Source organism: Rhinopithecus bieti, unplaced genomic scaffold (assembly GCF_001698545.2).
Source record: "Rhinopithecus bieti isolate Rb0 unplaced genomic scaffold, ASM169854v2 scaffold_48739, whole genome shotgun sequence".
Taxonomy (NCBI): domain Eukaryota; kingdom Metazoa; phylum Chordata; class Mammalia; order Primates; family Cercopithecidae; genus Rhinopithecus; species Rhinopithecus bieti.
This window is the reverse complement of record NW_016820251.1, coordinates 562,237-586,046: the sequence shown is the minus strand read 5'-3', so window position 1 is coordinate 586,046 and position 23,810 is coordinate 562,237. Positions and strand designations below refer to the sequence as shown.

General features: G+C 38.7%; 1 protein-coding gene across 2 annotated transcripts in view; it reads left to right on the top strand.

Annotated features, from left to right (window-relative positions):
• The window catches only part of PRDM6 (PR/SET domain 6), a 110,102-nt gene that overhangs the window by 58,460 nt on the left and 27,832 nt on the right, over positions 1-23,810 (top strand). The window contains exons 5-6 of one of the 2 annotated variants that reach the window (XM_017859759.1): positions 19,233-19,360; positions 22,886-23,010. The exons of the other annotated variant lie outside the window; for it this stretch is intronic. Of the exons in view, the coding sequence (XP_017715248.1) occupies positions 19,233-19,360; positions 22,886-23,010 (253 nt within the window). The remainder of the gene's footprint in view (positions 1-19,232; positions 19,361-22,885; positions 23,011-23,810) is intronic. 2 annotated transcript variants of the gene reach the window in all.

Sequence of the window (23,810 nt, the reverse complement as noted above, 5' to 3'; positions counted from 1 at the left end):
TTCCTTGAGCTGCTGTGAGCTCCACCCAGTTCGAGCTTCCCAGAGGCTTTGTTTACCTACTTAAGCCTCAGCAATGGCAGGCGCCCCTCCCCCAGTCTCGCTGCTGCCTTGCGGTTAGATTGCAGAGTGCTGTGCTAGCAATGAGGGAGGCTCCGTGGCCGTGGGCCCCTCCCGGCCAGGTGTGGGTATAATCTCCTGGTGTGCCCGTTTACTTAAAGCATGGTATTGGGGTGGGAATTATCCGATTTTCCAGGTGTTGTGTGTCTCAGTTTGCCTGGCTAGGAAAAGGGATTCCCTTCCCCTTGCGCTTCCCAGGTGAGGCAATGCCTCGCCCTGCTTCAGCTCTCGCTGGTCGGGCTGCAGCAGCTGACCAGCACCGATTGTCCGGCACTCCTCAGTGAGACGACTCCAGTACCTCCGTTGAAAATGCAGAAATCACCGGTCTTCTGTGTCGCTCGCGCTGGGAGTTGGAGACTGGAGGTGTTCCTATTCGGCCATCTTGCTCCGCCCCTCTCGTGTTTTTCCAATATACCCATTTCTAAGTTACTTGCACATTTGTGTGGACAGTGGAACGTGGAAGAGTAAATTGGAACATTAAATTGGGAGTTGAGAATTCCAAGACCTGAATCTGAATCTGCTGTGAGTCAGTGTACAAGGTGACTGCAGAACACTATTGGTGTCTTGGGGTAATCAAATTTTGGGATTTAAAAATTTCGAGATTACCCTGGCATTTTACTTATGGATGAGCAAGCCAGGAAATCCTTAGAGCTTAAAATTACTCACCTCATGGCACACATTGCTAGGGCAGAGCTGGCCTTGAAAGCCAGTGCAGTGTCTTGTTTCTTAAGCCAGTGTTTCCTAAAGTATGGTATGTTGTTGTATTTAAAACCATCCTTCTCAGCAAACTAACACAAGAACAGAAAATGAAACACCGCATGTTCTCACTCATAAGTGGGAGGTGAACAATGAGAACACGTGGACACAGGGAGGGGAACATCACACACCGGGGTCTATCGGGGGTTGGGGGGCTAGGGGAGGGATAGCATTAGGATAAACACCTAATGTAGATGACGGGTTGATGGATGCAGCACACCCCCATGGCACATGTATACCTATGTAACAAACCTGCACGTCCTGCACATGGATCTCAGAACTTAAAGTATAATAAAAAATAGAAAAAAAATAATCTTAGGTGATGTACAGAAAAGTGTTCTTAATATACCTGGCACATCAAACCCACAGTTTTACAAATAATATTGCTTATGATGAGGTTAAGTACCAGGAACAAACTGATTTCAAGTAATTTTAAGAATATTAAGTACGTAATGGTACGGGTGGTATAAAGATACAGCAAAAACCACGAATGCTGATGCTGAAGTATGGGAAATCCTGCCTACTCTAGGTTCACCCCACCACCTTTCAAATACTGATATAGGCCAGAATTACATGACAGCCCACATAATGTTCTATGATGTAAGAATTTTTCTTTTTCATTCATGATTTCTTGCTCAAAGAAAAGATACTTAGACCTGGGGAGTTTTTCCTGTTCTAATGACTTTAAAAAATAAGCACATGAGTGAATATTGGTAAATCATATGACATACTGTTCTGGAATCCCAAATGCAAAAGGAAGCAGTAGTTGTTGGCAATTGTACCAAGCTAAGAGAAGTATGAAACGTACTTTAGAGGGAAAAGGCAGATATGAAAACCAAAATGTCAGGAATGGTTCTGATAGCAGGTTATCTTATCACATGCATATGAGCATTTACTCATTTGCTTTCAGCAGAGATTATTAAGCGCCTATATAATCTCTGCTCTTTATCACTATGTACACAAAGGTAAAACCTATTTTACACAGCAACTATATTTTTGAAACGTTATAATTTGAATTTGCTTTAGTCAAGTCATACTTCAGCGATTTGGGAAAGTTGAATGTTTTCAGGAAAACTAGTAAAATTTTTTTGTCAAACAAAATTATCCCTTTATCTCTTTGGTAAATTTGGATTTTTATATCTCACATCTGTAAAAAGCAAAGGAAACATAATCATAGACTTTTCAATATTTGGACACATTAGATGACAAGAGCTTGGTTTTGTTTCGGTTGTTTGCTGTTTCTTTTTGAAGGCATGGAAAGAAGCTATTGGAAATGTCAGCTGGTCTAGAGGAGAGAAGCAGCAGGGCCCTTCCTAAGCCTTGTTAAGCACCATGCTTCCTGCGCCCTCCCTTTAAAGTAGATGATAATGGTTTGGCTCTGCGTCCTTGCCCAAATCTCATCTTGAATTGTAATCCTCACGTGTTGAGGGAGTGAGTTGATTGAATCATGGGGGTGGTTTCCCCCTTGCTGTTCTCCTGATAGTGAGTTCTCATGAGATCTAATGGTTTTATAAGCATCTGGCATTTCCCCTGCTGGCACTTTGCTTTCCTGCCTCCTTATGAAAAAAGTACTTGCTTCCCCTTTGCCTTCTGCCATGATTGTAAGTTTCCTAAGGCTTCTCCTGCCATGCGGAACTGTGAGTCAATCAAACCTCTTTCCTGTAGGAATTACCCAGTCTTTCGTATTTCTTTACAGCAGTGTGAGAACGGACTAATACAGTACGCTAGTTCAGTTTTTAAATGAATGAAAATTCTGATATTAAATTAGCAGTTCTTTGACAAACAAGAAAAAGAATTTATTATTTCTCAAAGTAGAGGTCTAAACTGGCTGAAGTGAGCTTTAAAGTATACTACAGAATCTCTTGGTGGATTCCGTATTAGGGATATGTTCTTTTTTAGGTAGTCTGTGAAATGATCTCCTCATGGAAACATTCAGAAGAGATGCAGCTAATAGTTTATGGATGATATTCAGTGAAAATTAGATTTTGCATCTATTTTTTGGGGAGGGGTGTGTGTGTGTGTGTGTGTGTGTGTGTGTGTATTTTGGCATGTGGACGGTGTGATCCATAGATTCTTTGCCATTCTTGAAAGGGTCTTTAGAGAATCATTACTGGTATATGTTGAACCAGTCCTCAGGGATGCAGGTGTCACTCACTGTGTAGCCTGTGTTGGACCCTGGTGACTTTATTTCTATAGGATCACTGCATCTACTGTTTTGATTCCTTTGACTGATCTAACCAATTTTTAAAATGTGAAGATTTGGGGACCTTGGGTTTATTACAGGTACAGAATTGAAATAAAAGAGAATCAGAGATTCTGGACCCAAGATGTGGTTGGAGAGGAGCATGAGGAATGGGGTGGGTGATATGGGAGCAGGACCTGGAAGGAGGAAGGATGGGTGGCAAAAAGGATGGTGCAGGAAGGGCTTCTGTTTGGTATGATTGTTTTTATGATTTGTTTGTGGAAAAGATGCTGACACATTTGTAACCCCTATTTCAAAGGGCAGCAAATCCTGCACTTGATTTTTCTGTGTAAATAAACTGTGTAATTGGTAATAGTTTATATCAAACCATTAAAAAATTTTCTAAGCACTATTGTAAGCTCGTAGACTTCCCAAATGATATCATAATAATATCATAATTACTGTGACTTATAAAAAAATGGGTTAAGTTCTAAGATGCAGTAACATCTTTAATCTGAAATTATCTGCGCTTGGCCAAATCAGCTTGCCTGTATTTTCTTTCAGAAAACATTTGGTCCCAATTGTAGTTTTCTTTCTTTCAAAAAAAAAAAAAGGTCAGAAAAAGTTCAAAATGACATGATGGAATATATATTTGTTTGGAAAATGATCTGGTTATTGCCATGGCAGCTATATTAAATTTTAGGGTTATGTGATATAGTTTTATATTAATACCATCTTTGAAATTTATTTACATGATGTAACAGCTCTGATGGTTACATTACATCTTTGAAAGCAAAAATGTACAAACTAGCCAAGATTTATGCAGCTTCTCAGCAGGACAAAATTATTCACTTTAAAGGGAAAAAAAGATATTTGTTGGATTTTAATTATACCATTTAGATGTTGACATGTATTGAATTTATTGCAAAAGAAATGCAAAGATGACTTACAGAAAAAAAAATTCTTACCTAATAAAAAATGGTACATAACTTGATAGGGCTATGAATTTTTGCTTTCCGATGAAATTGTTACAAAGTAAATGCCTGAAAAACAGTTTTCATGAATAAGACAGAATCTTTACATTCTGTCTTTCTTCTGGTGCATAGTATTATTTTATGTGTTTATTCTTGCTGAGACTTAGGCTTGTAAATGGCTTACTAATAAACAGAAGGCAAATTGTTAATTCTTAAATTTTAATTATAAATTATTGTTTCTAAAGTTGTTTACAGGCTGTTCTTTCATCAAGCATGTCCCCCTTTTAAATTGAACCTCAGATTCTAAGTTAAAAAATTTTTTAATAAAGTCAATTATTTTTTAGAGTTAATTCTGGTAATTTTTACAAGGGTGATTATAGAAATTAAATATAGAAAAGTATAAACCATGTGCAATTTATCATGATTATACTTCTTTGGTTTTATAAACCCAGTTTTGAGAAATTATATCCCAACTCAACATTATTTTGTAAAATAAATATATCAAATTCTGATTGCTTTGAGGATATGGGAATAATATTATTTCCTCCCTTTAAAATATTATTTTAACTTAAAAAGAAATATGATGTGATGCAATGAGATACATCTGAAATGATTTAGAAATTTTGAAGAAAATTTTCAAGTTTGAATTTGCCCGAATTAACATATTAAACATTATTTAATATCTTGACATTTATATAATTAATTCATTATATAATTAAAGCAATTATATAGGAAATTTTCAGATTTTATGATTTGTGAAAGGGGTCACTGAACTACAGAAAAAAGAGATTTTTATTTTTCTAGAAATTCCCTTTTGTAATTGTATATGAGGCACTATTCGCAGCCCTTGATATGTCATATTTCTCTTGATCCTTGCTTGCTCTATAGAGTTATTACTCTCTTCTTACGCACAAGAATGAGCTTGGAGAAATTAAGTAACTTATCTGAAGTCACCCAACTAAGACTTGATTCCTGCTCTGTCCAGTTCCACTGAACACGCAATACCCAAAGGCCCAAAATTCTGTCATTTTTCTTCTGTATTTAGCTATGCTTAGTTTTTCAGAAATATTGAAGTAGAAGGAAATTTGTTTTGGAAAGGGAAATTAAAACACACCAATAGAAAACAATGAAAATGATGCTCTTTGAGCACTTACTGTGTGTCAGGCTCTTAATATGGACAATCTCATTTTATCCTCATAGAAACTCTGTAATACGTCATCTTACAAATGACTTAAGTGTTTTGGTGAATCCCAGATTCAGAACCAGGCTGTCAGATTCACTCCACGACCATGCATCCTTTTCATTTAAATCTAAATACACAGCTTAAAAGTTTGTATAACTGAATTCACTTTTAATTGTGTGGAATTTTAAAAAATACAGCTTTTTATCAGTTTATTCTTGACTCAACGGCTTGGAAGGCATAAATTATGATTAAAACTGCATAGGTCTAATAAGAGATTGTGACTTATGTTATCCCACCTCCCTCTTATTGGGTATTGAAACTTTTTTATGTACTTGAAATGGTTGCATTATGACTCTCATCCTTCTGGGTTCCAACAGTCAAGTACTTATATTAAGGCATATTTACATAGTCATCAATTCATGGGGTCATGGAAATGGGCTGGAGAATCCCAAAGATTATCTTATTTAATGCCTTTGAGCACATGCAGATTCAAGTTCGGTGACTTACTAGGTCATACAGTTGATACTGCCAGAGTAAGAACCAGAATGCAGGATTCCTTATCTGTAGCTCATCTAGCAACTAATTAACTAGGAAATATGAGGGGGTAAGTCAGAGGGAGATTAACAATGCCTAATTTATACACAATTTACAGCTCACAAAGGAAATGATTCTATTGAATGAGCTAATTTAATGTGATTATATGTTTTCTTTTTAGTAGGAAAAATGGTGGCATCATAGGATTTGATCAAAGCTGAAAGGAAATGTTTTGGTGTCTTAATAACCACTGACTCACTAAATCCAGCAATAGGCAGTGCTCAATGTTCACAAAGCTGAAATATTGAGCAGCCCAGTGTAATCTGGCCCACACACATGATTTCTAACCTAAAAATATCTGTCTTATGAAATAAACCAACCAAAGGATTCTATTTCAGTTTGCTTTTCTAGCGGTCCTGAAAATGTGGTCAGAGATTTAGGTAAAAGCAGAATATCACAACACAATTGCAATCGAATTCAAAATGAAAGCACAGTGAAAAGCAAACAACAACAACAACCAAAAACCTCAGGATTTCTAGTTCAGGAAAGGAGGAAATGAGAGTGAGATCAAGCACTTCAGAGACTGGAGACATCCAGCAACCTTTGAAGAGAACCTCCTCGAAAGTACATTAAACACCCCAAGAACTCTAACTCATTCACAGATGTTCTCATTTCCATTTCTCCAGTCAGTGCTATCCTTTTATCTGAAAGTATGGGATTTGGCAGTAGTTTTTAAAGTGTGTGTGTGTGTGTGTCTGGGTGTGTGTACACACCTCTACACACCTCCTTTGAGAATCTAATACAAACTATGAACCTTCTTCCCAGAAGGTTACTCATGTGCACCCACACCATTTTCTTGTGGTTTCAAGGTGTTTGTAGCCCTGCCTAAAACTTCTCTGTAGACCCCAATGTAAGAGATTCCATCCATTATTTCCTTTCAGCCCACAGATGCTTCCTGTGGAAAGAAGGGAATCCTACGTCCTGTCTAGAATTTAGGAAGCCTACAGGTTATAACTATGTGTAACTTGGTGCCTTCTTTTCTTTGGGGGCTGATGTGAGCCATAACCTTTACAAACCAAAGGACTGGCAAACCTTGTGTCCCAGACATTCAGGTTGACGGGATCTCTTGGTTAGATTTCCTGGGAACCAAACCTTACAACGCAAATGCCCATCCAGAAACACAGGGCACCTCTCTGGGAGACAGCGTGATGTCCCAGTGCTGGCTGCACACTTGCCAGCCTCCCGCCTAGCTGTGTGAAAGGAGCTTTATTAGCCAGCCCAAACCAGGCCTGTTTGGAGGCCTGGGCCACTTCCATTTTCTGAGGCTCTTGGTATATTGAAAAATGAAAAAAATGCCAAAATAGGGTTACAAAAACAGTGGTATACTCTAAATGTTTACCTTTAACAACTTAATGCTTTTAATACCAGAAACATAGAACTGTGCTATTCATAAGTTAATTACAGGATTTATAAAAATGTTAATTTATGGTTTGCTACAGGCAGTGTGGTCCAGTCATGGGACTCAATTTAGAGTTGTGCAAAGAAGGCCTCCTTCTTTCAATCCCGTCAGTCTATCTCTGTGATTGTATGCATAACCTCATCTGGAAATGACTTCAAAGGTCTAAATTTGAGGCTCTTTATGAAAGTGGGGCTGAGTGGCCCAGCTAGCATCCCCTGGAGAGGACTTGCAGAAAGCTCTTCTGAGGAGGATCTGGGGTTGCCCTTGTCATCAGAATCCCTTGCCTTCTCCTTTGAGCCCCTCCCTCCTCATGGAGCCTGTGCTCCTGTATTAGGACTGCAGCAGCATGATGGGCAGCTTCCCCTAGAGCTCTATGAGGACTAACACAGCCATCTATGCAATGGGAAGGATCCTGGGAATGGCCATCTGCTCTCCCCCATGATGGATGACTTCAGCCCTTACTACGCATTTTCGAATTCCTTTAAAAGGTCATTGCCCCCTTTCAAACTTCACTTAAGGATAAAGCTCAGAATGCAAATATTCTTTTCAAGAGTAGCTCCTTGACCCACCTTCACAACTAGGTATAAATTACAGCTACCAGGATCCTTATGAGAGGAGAACTGGGGCCTGAAGAGAAGCACTGAGGCATGAATGAGGGGTGGGGTGATTTGAGAAGGTGTCAGTGAAGGGGAAGACTAGGGATGGTAACAGTAGTCCTCAGCGTGTGACAGTTGTGGGGATTGGAATGGGATGAGGACCAACACTTGGAGAGAGAGAGGTGCATGCTAGGCCTCTCCACTGGGTGAAGTCTTTATCCTGCTGCTTTGTAGCAGCCTCAACTCTGCAGACACTTCTGGACATTTTTAAAGGAAATGTTCATTGTAACCATTGAGGCAAGGCATACTTTTGAAGGCAACATTGTATCCCATAAAATTCTCCCAGTGCATACTCAACTCTGCCTTAGCTGTTTTGGCTCACTCACAGAGCAGAGAGACATGGCCTGGCCCTTAATGCTTGGGTACCTGGCAGGTGTCGTATCCTTTTATCTATATCCACCTGACTGTCCATCTCTTCATCCAGCTACCCATCCAAACAGCCATCCATCCAAACAACCAACCAACTGACAGACATATTCCCAACAGAAGGCGCTATATGCCAAGCACCATGCTAATGCCTATGGATACCATGGCAAGCAAAACAGATTTTATCCTTGCCCTCATTGAGGTTATATCCTTGCTTATTTAATGCTGCCTTTTAAATCCAGCATTGGCTTAAATGATTAGTGTTGCCTCTCTTTAAGTCCTGATGTCCTTTTTGCAAAATTGTAATGGATTGCTTTTTCCACATTTAGGAATCACATTCTAGACAACAAATATCCAAAGATTGGATGGGAAAAACTACAGATTTGGTGCCAGATTAGATGTCTTATGATTTGTTTTATATGTCTCTCACCTATGGCACTATAAATTACTTGAGGGCAGGGAGTGGGTCTTAGGTTTTTAATGCTCTGCACCAAGCACAGTGGCTGGCACATAGTAACTGCTTACTAAATTTTTGTTGAAAGAATGCTGTCTGGGAAGTCAGAGGTCTAAATTTGAGACTCGCCATTACTGTCATCACCCTCTATCCTTGGTGCCTCATCTCTTGGATCTTGGTGGGGAGGAAATCTATGGCAAGTAAATGTGTTTGATCTAGGCCAGTAGTGGCTCTTAGACGCTGCCTTTCTTGAGCCCCCTGAGTCTGAGGGGTGCCTTCCTCTCTTCCATTGTTGTCTGATCCAGGGCAGGACAGTGTAAACTGGGAACTGAGTGCATGCTCAGCACTGTCCCAACTTGACATAAGGAATGTCTTCTCAATTATTTAAGATCTGAAAATATGTTTTCTATCCTTGACAGAGGGCCACTTTTCCCTTAATAAAGCATGTCTGACAATCACACTTTATTGGTGTGGTTAGGAAAAGAATGTCGTAGACTTAGGAAAACATAATAATTTAAAGAGTGACACATTTCAGCAAAGAAATAAAGCTGTTGCCTGCTCTGAAAAGAAGTAAAACTGTAGGAAACCATTACTTCATTGGGACAAACATTCTGTGTCTTTAGAAAGTTCTCACTGAAAAAAAGCGGGTGAGCTCTAGGGCATAGTGTGTGTGTGTGTGTGTGTGTGTGTCTACACGTATATAGAAGTAGTCTCTCTGATTTTTTAGAGACGTTCCCTTTACAAACATTTCCCACTTAGTACTCTGTAAGTATTTAATACGATTGCTCTCTAACATAGCAGTTTGCACCTAGGCTTTGGTTCAAGCTGCTTCTTGGAAATCATATTTTTCAATAGCTACTAGGCTGAGGTGTAGTCAGTAACTGAGGTATAGTCAGGTTTCAGCAAAATCTATTCGGTATTGTACCCACTAGACCACATAAACCAAAATTTCCACTACAATGAAGAGTTAAATAGTACTCCATAAGATATGTTGCACGAGCTATATGGAGATTTCAGGTGTGCATCGCAGTGTGAGCATTAACTTGAATGTGTCATTTTATACTTCTCTAGTGAAGAACTATTTGGTATACTATTATATGTAATGTGCAAATTCCATCAATTCACACTACTATTATTTGTAGGATTATTTTAACAAAATAATAGTTCCATTTCCTGTTTGATATAAAACTAAGGCTTTATTTTTAAAAGTGGAGGAAGATGTTAATACAAATTTCTCTGTGGTTTATTTTCCAAAATTGATACTTTCTAACATACAGCATGTTGTTGTTGTTATTGTTGTTTCCAAAATCCATCTTTCACTGACACAAGAAAGGATGCTGAGTAGCTGTTCACATTTGCTAGCCACGGTCCAAGATTATTTGCAAGGCAGGATTCTCTGATGCCAAGGACTGAGGTCTAGTTTAGTGATCCCCTTCCATCTCAGCAAAAGTGTATATGAGAGAGAAGAGAGAGAAAAGCCAGAATAGGAGGGAAGCTGGAAACTGTGGTGCTTTACTCGTTTATCTCAGGATATGGAGACAAACGTGGTAATAATGAAAGCTGCCCTTTGTTTACAGTACACAGAGTTTGTGGCAGCAATCTTTATAGGCCCCCAAATGGCACTTAATAAATAAAAGAAGATACAGGTTTTCTTGATTAGTTAGATATAAATGTTTACTCAAGCTTTCATGAGAGTTTTCTTTATTTTCACAGAGCTCTCTCTGCTCAAATGAACGCATGAATGAATGTCTATTTTTTAATGTGAACTTAGTATATACAAAATAAGTTTTCACAGGATCCAAATTCATTTCATTTGTAAATATATTTAATAGATGTCAAGAATTCTTCTTGACTGCTTTAATTAAAGATAGATTTTTAAAGACTGGATTTAGGCAATGTTTAAATGGGTAGATTGTGTCAAAGAATTTTGCAGTCTGTGAAATACATTAACACTGATACTAAAAGAGAGAGAAAAAAAACAAACGAAAAGAAACTGCTCCATGCAAATATTTCCAAGGTTGTTCTTAGCAATGTAGGGTTGCTATTTTTTTCCTTTTTAGTGTTGATGTTGTGTGGACACTGGAGACAGCTGTGCACTGTGGATATTATTGCTGCAACAGAGAAAAGGGAAAAAGATAGGTTTGCAGCAGAGCCTGTGGATGGCACCAAGCCAGTGCCCTGAAAAATGGCAAACATGTCACAGCTAACAGCTGGATGCAGAAATATTTCTCTTTAATTTGGATGGATAAAATTTTTTTCACAGCAGGGCACTCTCAAAAGAGTACAACATCAAAGAGGGCGGGTCTCACCAGTCAGACATCAGCTGGCTCCAGGATGGAGCAAAATGAATGAACTGTCAGGACTTTTCCAGCATATATGCTTTTGCCAAGTGAAAAGTTAAAGGTTCAGTGGCTTGTTCAGATCACAGACAAAATCCTGATAATGGAAGCCTGATTCCCTAAAGTCTTCCTCTGATCAACAGACAGAGGATGCCTGAAGAAGACTCCAGATTGATGGATGGCAGGCTTCATATCGACGGGCTGCCGCCATCTTCAGAGATAAGTGGAATTCACCAAATGCTCAACAGTTCTCAGGAGTGCCTGAGTCTCCGTGTCATAATCCTCAGAGTCACCGACTCTCCTCTGCTAACTTGACACTTAGCAGCAGCTGACCCACAGTGTGACCAAAATACCCATTTCCATTTCTTCACATGGTCGGCTCTCTGATGAAGGCTTTGCAAACACCACCACGGGTGTTTTACAGTTTATTGACACTTTTCAACTGTTTTTCTGATTACCATATTTCAGTCTTGACTTATATGTTAGTATTATCTGCAAACTCAACATAAACCTCTAATGATTTTCTAATATTTCTGGAACTTGATGAATGTGAATTGACAAAGTACAGTATATAGCTTTAAATCAGCATTACCGAAAATACAGCAATGGTGTATATAACCATTACTCACTTATTTTATGGCCCATTTATTACTTGACCTTTGAAGCCACATTTTAGAATCTTGGCATTTGAGACATTCCAAAATATTCCAAACCAAAGTGAGAGGAAAGGATTTCCTTATTAGAAACAACAAAATAAGTTAATTATAATGGGCGGAGGAGGGAGAAACTATTAAAATGAAAAAACGTATAATATTACATATTTGAGAAAAAAATTGAAAAGCTGAACACACATAATATGGGCACACTAGTCAGTGTTTACTTTAATGAGGAAACTTTATTGTAAAATATGCATATTCACAGTCTTATGCATTTTTTTTTTTTTTTTTTTTTTTTTGATGTTCCTAGTCATTATGACACATTGCGATAAGCAGAATTGGGGATTTGCGTCTTTATCCATTGCATGGTTGCTGGTTGTTTACATTTTAATAACAGATTAATTCTCACTAAATTGACATTTGTTCTAAAAATAGAAATTTGTTTGATAAAGAACATTATTAATCATTATGAATGTTTTTATGACCCTCATTTGGAGAATTTCAGTTAGTTTTAAAGGAAGAGCTCTACATTTCTCTCTGATAGGGCAAATAGGATGTGATGAAGAAAGCAATAACATGGTGGCCTATGATTCACATTTCCCAACTACATAACTGCGAGCAAATCATTTCATCTTTCTCAGCCCAAGGCTTATTCCCTGTAAAGCAGAATAATATTCTCAGCTTCCCTTGTAGGTCAGTTATACAGATAAATAAACCTGTAAAAGTATTTTATAAACTCAGATGCCACATGAATATGCATGACTTGGTCATTAACTGATGTTCTTTCCTTGTGTGAAGGTGGAGGCAGATGCTTTCACTTGTTCTGAAAGTTTTATTTTGTGATCTTTCTTCTCAAGCCTTGATTTAGCTTGATTTGAAAGTTTAAAACCAGAAAGGTTAGCAGGCTACACTGTTATGGTATTTGCTGTTTTCCTCTCTAGACTGGGGAGCAGTGCTGGATCTCTGTGGATCTGAGGCTCCAGGCTAAAATCCACAAATGTCCCCTGCTCTGCATCCAGGTATGTGTGACTGCACAGACAGCTCACCTACCTTGAACATATTGAGTGTTCATGCAGAAATATGGCATTGTAAGTTGGGGCTCCCTCTGATCAAAAATGTCAGTGACTTCAGAGGTCAAGCAATCCTATATAGTAGGTGATATTCAGTGAGAGACATTGGGATATTGGGGTTCTGAAGCCACAGCTAATTAAAACATTTGTAATAAATACTTGTTAATTTCAAGCATGCTCCAGAAATGTTCTCAAAGGTATAGTGGGTGCCTATGTATTTTACATGACAAGGGACACTGCAATAAACTAAAAACTGATTAACTTTAGGAAAGTGTAGAGTTGAAGAAATGCTTCCTTCCCATTTTCTGGACAGTATTACATTCATATACCATTTCTTATTTTGACATAGTTTGCTTTATTTTAAAATAGATTATCTGGGGATAAAATATAAACTATTAATACATCAACTGTTTTACTCCTGTATTCCATTGACGTCATTCCAAATCTTTTCTTCTTTCTCCTTTCTTTTTCAACAAAAGTTGATTTCCTGGTGTGTACAAAACCCTGTGTAAGGTACCTGTCAGTAAATTTAAAAATGATTAAAATATATTCCTGCCCTCAATGAGTTTATGCTCTGATAACCTTAGAAATAGTTTACTTGCATATGCTGCACATAATATATTGTGACCAGTGTCCGTGAGCAAGTTAGTAGATTATGTCTAGGCTGACTTTTCTCATCTAATAATAGTGTTGGTCTAAGGCTGGCTATGTTCTTTGAGCTCTTACTAGATGTCCAGCATTGTTTTAAGTCCTTTACATATACTCATTCATTTGGTTTTTATATCAGCTCTTCGAGATAGGGGTTATTATTAGCACCATTTTTTTTTCTCGGAAAAAGAAAGTCTCAGCTTCCTTAAGAGGTTAAATAACCGACCAAAATCACATCACCACAATTGTAACTCGCATGCATTGAAACTGATACCCACATGCATGCTCTTAACCTCTGTACTGTACACCCTACAGTCACCCGTAACCATAGTGGTTTATATTGTGTGTTTTCACTAAGAATACTTCAGAAGGTCTCCTTTAACAACCACTGTTCACCTTTTAAAAATCTTTTGTTTAGTAATAAAAGTGTTCTGGTTACTAATTTTTCATAGTCAAAACAGCCAAGAATCATTCTTTTGAGTAAATGGTTGTAGAGTTAACTTATGGAATACAAAATATTGGGTCTCTACCTCCTGACACACAGAGGAATTGTGTAGTAAAACACATTTATCTTTGTTGGCAAACAGTATGCTTTCTTAAATTTCTAATACACTTGACTATTGGAACCCCAATTTTCTGAATTTTACAGAAAGATGGGGCTGTGTAAATAGGTAGAGGAGATCTGAGAAACTGTGTCTTTTTATCTGCTCTTCCCTGGATCCTCCATGAGCTGAGAAAGGATTTTAAACAGTGCTGGGCTCACAGATCTAAACTGGAAATCTCCAACGACCTCTTCTGGGCCCTTTCTGTGGTAATTGTTTATTCCATTTTAAATCATCATATGAAATTCACCTTTGTATTTCATGGAGTTGAAAGAGATTGGCTTAAAAAAGAATACAGTATTTTTTAATCCTAGTTGTTAGTACTTAGAATCAAGGTTTAATTGCATTTAGTGGTAATTTCTTCTTAAGCTTTGAGTAAAATCCAAGATCTTTAAGAAGATATAGAATTATTGTGAGAATTCAGTTCACTTCGGCATTCATTGGATTCCTCCTATGTGCTGGGCCCCGTGTTAGATGTGTGGGCATAAAATATGCTTCCTCACCTCAGCTGCTTGGTGAAAACTGAAGGAGGCTGGCACTTCAACACACAACCAAATGCTGATGTCTGGAGCCTTGGCACAGGGATATGCCAGGGTTGGGAACATGGGAGAGGGCATCTGAAATGTCTCCTCACTCCCTGAAAACTGACTAATCCCATTTATATGAAACCTTCAGATCTCCCTTCCCCCTCCCCATGCTGAAATTCAGGGACCTGGGTTTGGGGAGGAACAGATTCATGATTAAGTTGTAATTCAAGTTCCTTTTGTCTGAGGTCATTGGCTCTCTTCAGGATATTTACAGGACTGAATGAGGTGAGGAAGGCCTCAGCACACTCCCAGATGGGGAGACAGAGAAGTGGAGAGCAGGTGAGAAGGCCTAGAGATGAGGTCTGGTTCTGTCATGGACTAGTTGCCTCACTTTGCTTAGACTACTAACTTTTGCAGACACCATTTCCTTCTGTATAAATGGATGGGGTTGGAGCAGATGGTCTTTGAGGTCCCTTCCAAATCTGATTTTCCTGGGCTCTAAATTTAGCCACAGTGCTCGGCATTCTAGCAGAAGAGTTGGTGACTGAGCTTCATGGAGGCTTTATCTACTGGAGGAAATGTGCTGCCTGTACTTTTTCACACAGGGTCCCCCAGCTTACCTTGGGCCCCTAGAGGTGTCCTGGGAACTGTCTCAGAGAGTCATGGTGGGGTTAGTTGTGTTGGTGAGGTGCTCCCATCAACTCCTCATTTTTTAACCAGGGCAACTTTCATCTGTTTTTATACTGGAATTACATTTAAGACTTCCTTGAATTAAAGGGGATCCTTCACTTGAAACGATCTTTGAAATCCTGTCCTGGTAAAAATGAAGGAAAATTAAAACAAAAACAAAACTCTGCACTCCCCTTCACTGGAAAACTGCAGGACAGAAAGCTTGGATCTTGGGTCAGATGATAGCATCTGGGAAGCACAGGAGTGATGAACGTTTGCAGTGTCTCTAGGCTGTCACTTCAGACAGTTTTCTTTGAAAGTGTCCCAGCTGTAATGGACTGATTTTCAGTGGTGCCAGGAATCCCCTTACTGCTGGGCTTACAAATGTAAATGTCTAATGAGGCCAAGCAGGTAAGTAAATTAGTGAAGTAAGTAGCATGTAAGACAGTAAGGAGTGGTAGGGACTGCAGAACTGGAAAAGCTCAAGCCCAGTCTAAAGGGAGCCACCTTTTCTTATCTTAAGTGGATCACTGCCACCAGTGATCATTTGCCAGAAATTGAGGACCCATCTTTTGATTTTTCAGAAGTTAGAAATCTCAATTAGATAAAATTTAAAAAATATTTAAACATTGTGTAGGAAAAACACGGTTGGTCGGTTGTTTGATTTTAGCCCGAGAGCCACTAGTTTGCAAATTCTGCTTTGGAGAAACACTTTGCTCAGAGCCACCAATACACACAATTCCTATCATTTGGAAGATGGTATTATGCTTATGTTAAAACGAGCTTAGATCAGTCACTGGCTTCCACCATTTCTATGATTATTGTTGTTCTCATAGGCTGGCAGCCTTAGTAAATGACAAAGCAGTGGACAAGCCACTCACAGCCAGTTGTTGTAACACGCAACCCTGGTGCATATTTTACTCCTGTTGCTCTCATTTAAAGCTAGATTTTGTGCAAGGAAAATAAAAGCATGGGAGAGAGTGGCACTTCCTAATATGCAGGATCACAATACAACTCCTTTCTTGTGGTGGCTTTCAGTTAATGCCATGCATGATTTGTAATGAGTAAGAAATTGTGTGATCATTATCTCAACCATATGTGTGATGTCCCAATAAATAGAATTAGATTCAATACTGTTAAAATCCCCTTAAAAGGGTAAGAAAGAGGTCTCCCTTTTTCTTATATTTCCACTCCTATTGATAAAAGAGAAAGAACAGGCCAAAAGCAATGGTTTGAAAATAGCAGCAACAATAATCACAGAAGAAATCAGAGGCTGATAATACAGTGATATGTATTACAAATATTTTCCCAAAAGAATAACAGATAGTTTTTAACATTAGGTAACATAGCTTCTCTGTTTTAATAATGCATGCAAAAACTGAACAACAACAAAAAAGGGGACTAGGTTTTCTTTTCATTTATTTTCTCTCTAGTGTTTTTTGAAATCAGTTAAGAGGCTCTTGCTATACTTTATGTGAGGAAAAAAATCTCATTTGGACTAAAATGGTTAACAGTGGAGAGGATGACATAAATGCACTTGAAAAGTATATAGAAGGAAAATTCAACTGTATTTGATGATGGCTAGGCTCTGGGGGCTGAGAAAGAAAGCAGTATCAAGGTTGAATGAGTTTGTTCAACTCTGGGTATGTAGTTATGGGGGTTAAGTAGGTGCATGGGATTTGCATCACAGTTTCATGTGAAATATTATAATATTAGTATTAGCTAAAGCCAGGAAAGCCAAACCTCATGCCATGTGCTACATTGTGTGATACTCAGGAAGAGCCTGACAAATAGCCTTTTACTTTTCCTCAAGGCAAGTAGCAGTTTATATCAGGCAGGCAAAAATTGTAGGTTTTATTATAGTCACCATGTACTTAAGATTTTTGCTGAAACAAGAGTGTAGGGGAAATACTTTTCATACCAATTTTAAGGTGGACTGGTTAGTGGCTGGTGATCAAATGAGCCAACAGTTAAGACAGTCCCCACTAGTTAGAAATGTTAGGGGATTTTACTTGTTGTTGAAGATAGTAGCTTGATGCACAAAGGAGGATTGTTGTGTGCAGTTCTCAAAATGCTTCATAATAATTTTTACCAGCAGTCCCTATGGAAGGTTTATTTTTGGGAGAAGGGAAGGCAGGGGCTGGGTCATCAACATTTCTTACTCCATTAAAGATTAACAGTGGCATTAAGGGAACCAAATGGCTTTGGTCAATGTTGCAATTTTGAAGAAACTGGTTAAGATTCAAAATTTCAACTCTGAGACTGTCAACAAGTTTCAGAGTTGCAATTTTGAATCTTAATCAGTTTCTTAAAACAAAACAAACAAAAAACCCCACAACAACAAAAACAGAAACAACTACAGTATAATCAATCCTAAATATGTTGTCTATCATTTAATTGCTCATGTAGCAGATGTAGCCACCCCATGAAATGTTTCCATTCTTTGCCATTATCCAAAACCTAGAAATTTAAAGAAGTCATTAGTCTTAAATAAATATCCAAGATTCTCTTCACTCTTCTCAAAGTAAATTGATTGTGATCACTCTGGTGCGTTTACCCAGTCATAACTTCTCAATTGTTTTTAACAGATTAATGTTTGTCTTTCATTGTGGGGTTAGTGGAAAGGTTGGGGTTGGAGAGGAATGAGTTCAAGAAAAGCAAAAATAAATTAAAATAAAATAAAATGAAATAAAATAAAATTTAAAAACTTAGCTGTTTTAAATGACTGGTGATAGTAAAAAGAAACTGTCATCACTAAGCCCGTTTGCACCCCCCTCCCCCAGAATAGAAATGCTGAGCTAAACTATGAATGACCATACTAATTTTGGAGCCTAAATGTAACCAGTGAGACTCTCTCTAACACTTATTCTCCATGCTTATTTGAAAAGGAAAAATGGAAGGGCTGACTAGCAAGAGTGAGAGATACGATTTGTCAGGATGCTCTGGGGAAGTAGCTACCAGAAGAAGGATCCCACTGCTGATTTTATCTGAAATGGTGCACTGTATTATGGTCCTTCTGAGAACCATACCCTTAGGAAACTCTTTTAACTGTCCCTGCTTCCTGAATGGCCCCAGGACTGGGAGTGACTTTCTAGAATTGCTGTGGATACATGACCTCCTCATCTCCCACTCCTCTAGATACCATGTCCCCCTAAGTGCCCTGGATTTGAAGTCGTTTCTGGAAAGGCAAGCTGTTGCCTCTGCTGTCAGCACTGACTCTGTGTTTGCTTGGCTCCCTAGTTGCTTTCACGAGACTTTTTGTCCCATGCTTATTGAGTGGTTTGAAGCGGATTTCATTTTCTCAAATGCTATCTTGAAAGGAAATCTGCTTGAATTGATGTGAGGCAGTAACAATTAGACAACTCAGTTAAGAAATGTAGGATCCATAGGAAACAGCTATATTTTCTTTCCCTTTTTGAGGATCTCTCTCTATTTTTTAAATGACTCCTCTCCTAATAGTTTCAGGTCCTGAAAACTTTGTCTTGAAAAACATCTTCTTTAAGGTGAGAGTCCATTTGTTTCATCCAAATCAGAGTCTGTTTTGCCAGTTCTTTCTGGCTCCATAACTCTCCACCTCTCTTCTGCTAGGTGTCGCCCAGCCTGTTGAATGGACAGTTACTGCCTCCCGAATGCCTCTGGGCAGTTGTGTGTTTGAGCCTGGGGGGCTCGAATGTGGATGTTCCAACAATGTCAATGTGGTCTCTCCTTTCAACTTGCTTTGTTTATCCAGCAGCTCATTACTTAAGACTAGCCTGTCAAAATCAGTCAAATATTCTTTGGGAAATATGGTCACATCCGTGAGATACCACAAATATGTTTAATACAGAGAAGATTGGCTTGATAAGAAAAACATGATCGACTTGCATCACTAAAACATATTTTCCTGTTATTCCGGTTGAGTGTCCACAAGCATCAATAAGCACTAGCAAACCTAAGGGCAATAAATTTCTGCACCTGACACATAAAGACACCAAGGGAAGCAGGGAAAATGATTGCTGATGATTCGTTCTAACTACTTGACCTTCTGACCTCTTCTCCAGATATATGACCAGGATGGGACACTACAGCACTTTATTGATGGTGGGGAACCTAGTAAGTCGAGCTGGATGAGGTATATCCGATGTGCAAGGCACTGCGGAGAACAGAATCTAACAGTAGTTCAGTACAGGTAAAGTATATCTTGATTTACCACCTACAGAGCTGAAGCCTTTTGGCTTGCATATACAAATTCAGGCTTACCACTGGTGGGTAAAAAAAAAAAAAAAAAAAAAAACCTGCAGAACTCTGCAAGGACTGGCAGACATTTTTTTTTCTTTTTTTTTTTTTTTTTTTTTTGCTTGATTTCTGAAACCTCCTTAGTTCCTATGACAGTAAGAGCATTCATGAACACTTAGGATTAAAAGTGCTAGCAGATGGCCTCCTTCACTCCGTGCACATGGTGAAGTTACTCCCACATCATTAGAACTTCCAGAATGGTCTGAATGAGCCCAGCAAACCCACTGACTTGGGGTGCTTTTCCCAAGCAGATGTATTCACACAGATAAGTAGATGGTCAGAGATTCAGCCTCAGGTCTCTTGCTTTCGGTCTCCTTCATGCTGTCTCCTTTGAGGAATAGCTTTGTTTGCACAACAGCATGGGAAACCAAGAACTCTCTACCTTCCCACCGATCCCTTTCCAAAACCGTTAGACTTAGTGACAGTGACAGAGCCAGGGTAACTCTCCTGCTCCCTCTAAAGGTGGCAGTGGGTTTGGCCCTTTGATGATTCAGGATTCCTTTCAGTTCATGAGGCAGTTCCCAGGCATAGAGAAGCCCCTGGTTTCCTGAAAGGTATGGGCAAAACTCAGAGGGTAACAAAGGCAGGGTGGAGCCATCCCCATTTCCCATAGGGGATCCACATAGGGAGGCCTCTGGGGAGCTGAGAAGCAGGGTGGAATCTCCCGACGCTCAGTCAGTTCTTCCCAGTGCACCTGCTGGTGAAGCATTTCCATTTAGTGCTAGGGAAGGCTGGAGTGGAGACGAGAGGGCAAAAATGAATCAAATAGGAAAAAAGCCCCACCACTAAACCTTCTTTTCTCAAAATCCCTCGAAAACGTGTGCCATATAAATATATGACCTCAGTTATAAACAGCCGTGTTCCCTTTAGAATCAGAAGCAACTGTTTAGCTTTATTAGGCACCACAGACACATCAAAGCAGAGGGCTCTGTGCTCAGCAACTTGGAGTCCTGCCTATGGCTATTTATTTTCCTTTCCTTTTTTTTTTTTTAAATGAAGCTTAAGTTTTCTTTTAACTGTCTTCCCCTTGTTGGTTAAAGGCTGCACAAATTTGACTTACTCTCTGAGGTCTTCAATTAAAAAAAATTTGGGCAGTATGTGACTCACCGCCTTGGTTTTCAGTGCAGTTTTATTTCATTAAATAATGGTTTAAATGAAGTAGCACAAGACAGTATTTCATTACACTGCTGTATATGGACTTTATTCACCTTTATTACGGCTGCATTTCTGTTGTGAGGTTTTCTATAAAACTCTGAGCTAGAAAATTAGTGAAGATTGTGCTTGTCCATTTAGTAAGAGAGAGTTTGGTTCTGTAATGGGTACCCAAGGAGCTACTGAGGCAAATTCTGAATTTGGGAAAACAAGAACCCCCTAAGAGGAAGGTGGGCGTAGGCAAGTCATTGCCTATCTGTCAATATTAAGTGGGTTTTTTACAACTCCCCCTTTCATGATGGTGCTTACACTATGAGCTCTCTCTGCTGATCTGTTTTCGATTACTTCAGATCTTTACAAAATGAACTACAAAACACAATTTTAAAACTGGCATTCATCACCAGTGACCACGTCCAAGAGTAAGAAAATAGAAAAGTTGGACCCTGAAGAGCCAGCCTAATTTTTATTGTACATGAATGTCCGCTTCACAAAAAGTCAGCTGGTTTAAATTCATTCTGTTATGATTTGTAATATCTAAATGGAATTTTCTTCAAAGCGCCCTTGATTGATTGACCCTTAGCTGAACGTTTTGTTTTTATTTTGAGGCTGACAATAATGTTTGTTGGCATGTGTTCCACTTCAACTGCGTTGGGACGCCATGAAGCTATCTTTATGAGTCATCCAACCACAATACTAAATACATGTCAGCAAAGGAAATATTATCTGAAAAGGGAAAAATCCCTTTGATGTGCTTCAACATGCAGAGATTTCTGCGAGTTTTGGAAGCTCTGCCCGCTTGTAAGGAATGGTGTACACTTACACATTTTTTTCCCCCTTTCGGCCTACTCGGTGCCTCAGAAGACCACCCATTGCTTGAAAACAGTTCTGTTCTTTCAGCAGCAAAGTGTGTCATTTGGTTTTAGCACATTCATTTGCCGGGCGCAGTGTTTATATTAAGGGAAGCCAAACCGAGAGATGAAATGTTGCAAGGGTGAAGTACAAAGTAGACTCAATTTTTCTCAAGTTAGGAGATGCCAGTGATTTATAGCTCAGCTCCAATTTTGATTTTTTTATGTAGCAGTGGAAAGAATTAATAAAATGCACAGCTCTTGGAGATGCAGAGGGAGGAAGGGTAGCAAGAGCTAGGCAACTGGCTGGAGTTTTTGTCAGATATTCATAGAATGTTGGGAAAAACATTCTGCTTAGCTAGCAGTGCCCTCGTGAGACAGAATGGCAGCAAGTAAGGAAAATAACAAGATAAATGAAATTTTTGCAGCTGCAAGTAAAATATTGAGAATCTGCACTTTTTTATTGATCTTTATGATCCTATTGCCAAGAGCCACTTTGTGGTGACAAAATATGTTGACAAGTGCATATCTCACTGCCATGAAAAATGTGGAGAAGCATTCGCCTTATGTCTGCAGTGTTATACAAGGAACAAATTGCCCTGCTACAGCCAATTCCTTACAGAAAGGAGAAATTTAAGGCCCACCAACCCTACACACTTTTATCTTGAACTTGAGGTTCATATTTGTAGCAATTCTTCATTGAGAAAACCAGTCTCAGTCTCCTCATTTTTTTAATCTGTAGATTTTTTTAAAGTACCAAAGCTATTATAAAAAATGATTATTTCTCATACCTTCACTGTATCATTTCAGAGTGTAATCTTTCAGCCAGAGTAAAGTGCTCCTCTTGTATTTATTGAATTTCCATCCATTTCACATAGGAGTGTTTTTCTCTTCTCCTGTATCAAACTTTAGAAAAAGAGCAATGGAGAGAATTTTTATTTCCCTGAGTCCTTATATCACAAAGCTGCCTAATTTTATTACAAATTTGGGAACTCCCAATGCCGAGTTGCAATAATACATTTAATGCTTTTCCTTCAAATAAGAAGTCAATAGTTTTTATATATGAGGTTGGGGCACCAGTGTCTTTGCAATTTTCCTGAGAGGAAATTTTCTCATTAGTGTGAGATGAAATTTTTTTTTTAATGAACTCTTCCTTTCTGATGTCTCCTGGGCTAAATATCTGTCTCTTCAGCCAATTCATTCTAGGGAGGGTCATTGTGGAAATAAACTGAGTGCTGTTTATCATACTGAGTTACAGACTCTAATTGGTTGCTGGGGACAATCAGTTGGGTGTAGATTTATTACAAAAAAACTGTTTAGATGGAGCTGAGCAGAACTTTTTCGGGGCAATAAAAATATGGATGGGGGCACATGAGTCCTATGTATTACTAAGCTGGGTTTTCTTTTGTTTTGAATAGGTCGAATATATTCTACCGAGCCTGTATAGATATCCCTAGGGGCACCGAGCTTCTGGTGTGGTACAATGACAGCTATACGTCTTTCTTTGGGATCCCCTTACAATGCATTGCCCAGGATGAAAACTGTAAGAATTTATTTTAGCTCTGAATTCACATTTCAATTTACCTATTTCAAAGCTAACTTTTTAAGAGCTTTTTTTGAAACTCATGGAACGTGGTTCACTAAAATAAGTAACACAAACATATACAAGTCTGTTCCATCGTTTTCTTTTCCCTGCATGTCATCTGCTTTATCGTAGGGCATCTTAACCTGTATGGACCAGTCCTTCACCTATTAACAACTTCAAAGCCTTTGCCAGAATTTTAAATAATAGTTGAAGCAAGTTAAGTCAGCTGGTATTCACTGAGTACCTACTATGTGTCTGGTTCTATGCTTGCCACCTTAGGGATTACAAGAGCAGTGTAAGGTTCACCTTCTGCTCTGAAGGGATGTATAGTCTTGTGGGAGCCACACTATATGCAAAAATGAAATAATAAGAAAACAATGACATTTAATCAGGGGTAGCACCCCTTTAGTTGGTTGGGTGTGCTTCCTCCTGCTTCCTCCTACATAGTCATTTGCATGACAAAGAATATTTAAAATGGTAGATATGTGACTAAGGAATTTGTGTCATTCTAAATTTTTTGTCTAAAACCATGTCTGGAAACATGTAATTTTCTCCTATCTTTATTACTGTACCAACCATTATCTTTAAAAGAATTAACATCTAGGCAAATGTAAATTTGCAGCAACTTTCCTGTAAACTTTATATTTCTGCTCTATCAGTTATCTGAAAAGTATTTTAAAGTGATTTCCAGTATTTGGAACAGAATTAGCACTGATGTGCTTCAGTGAGAAACACTGATTTCAGTGATACTGTGCTTT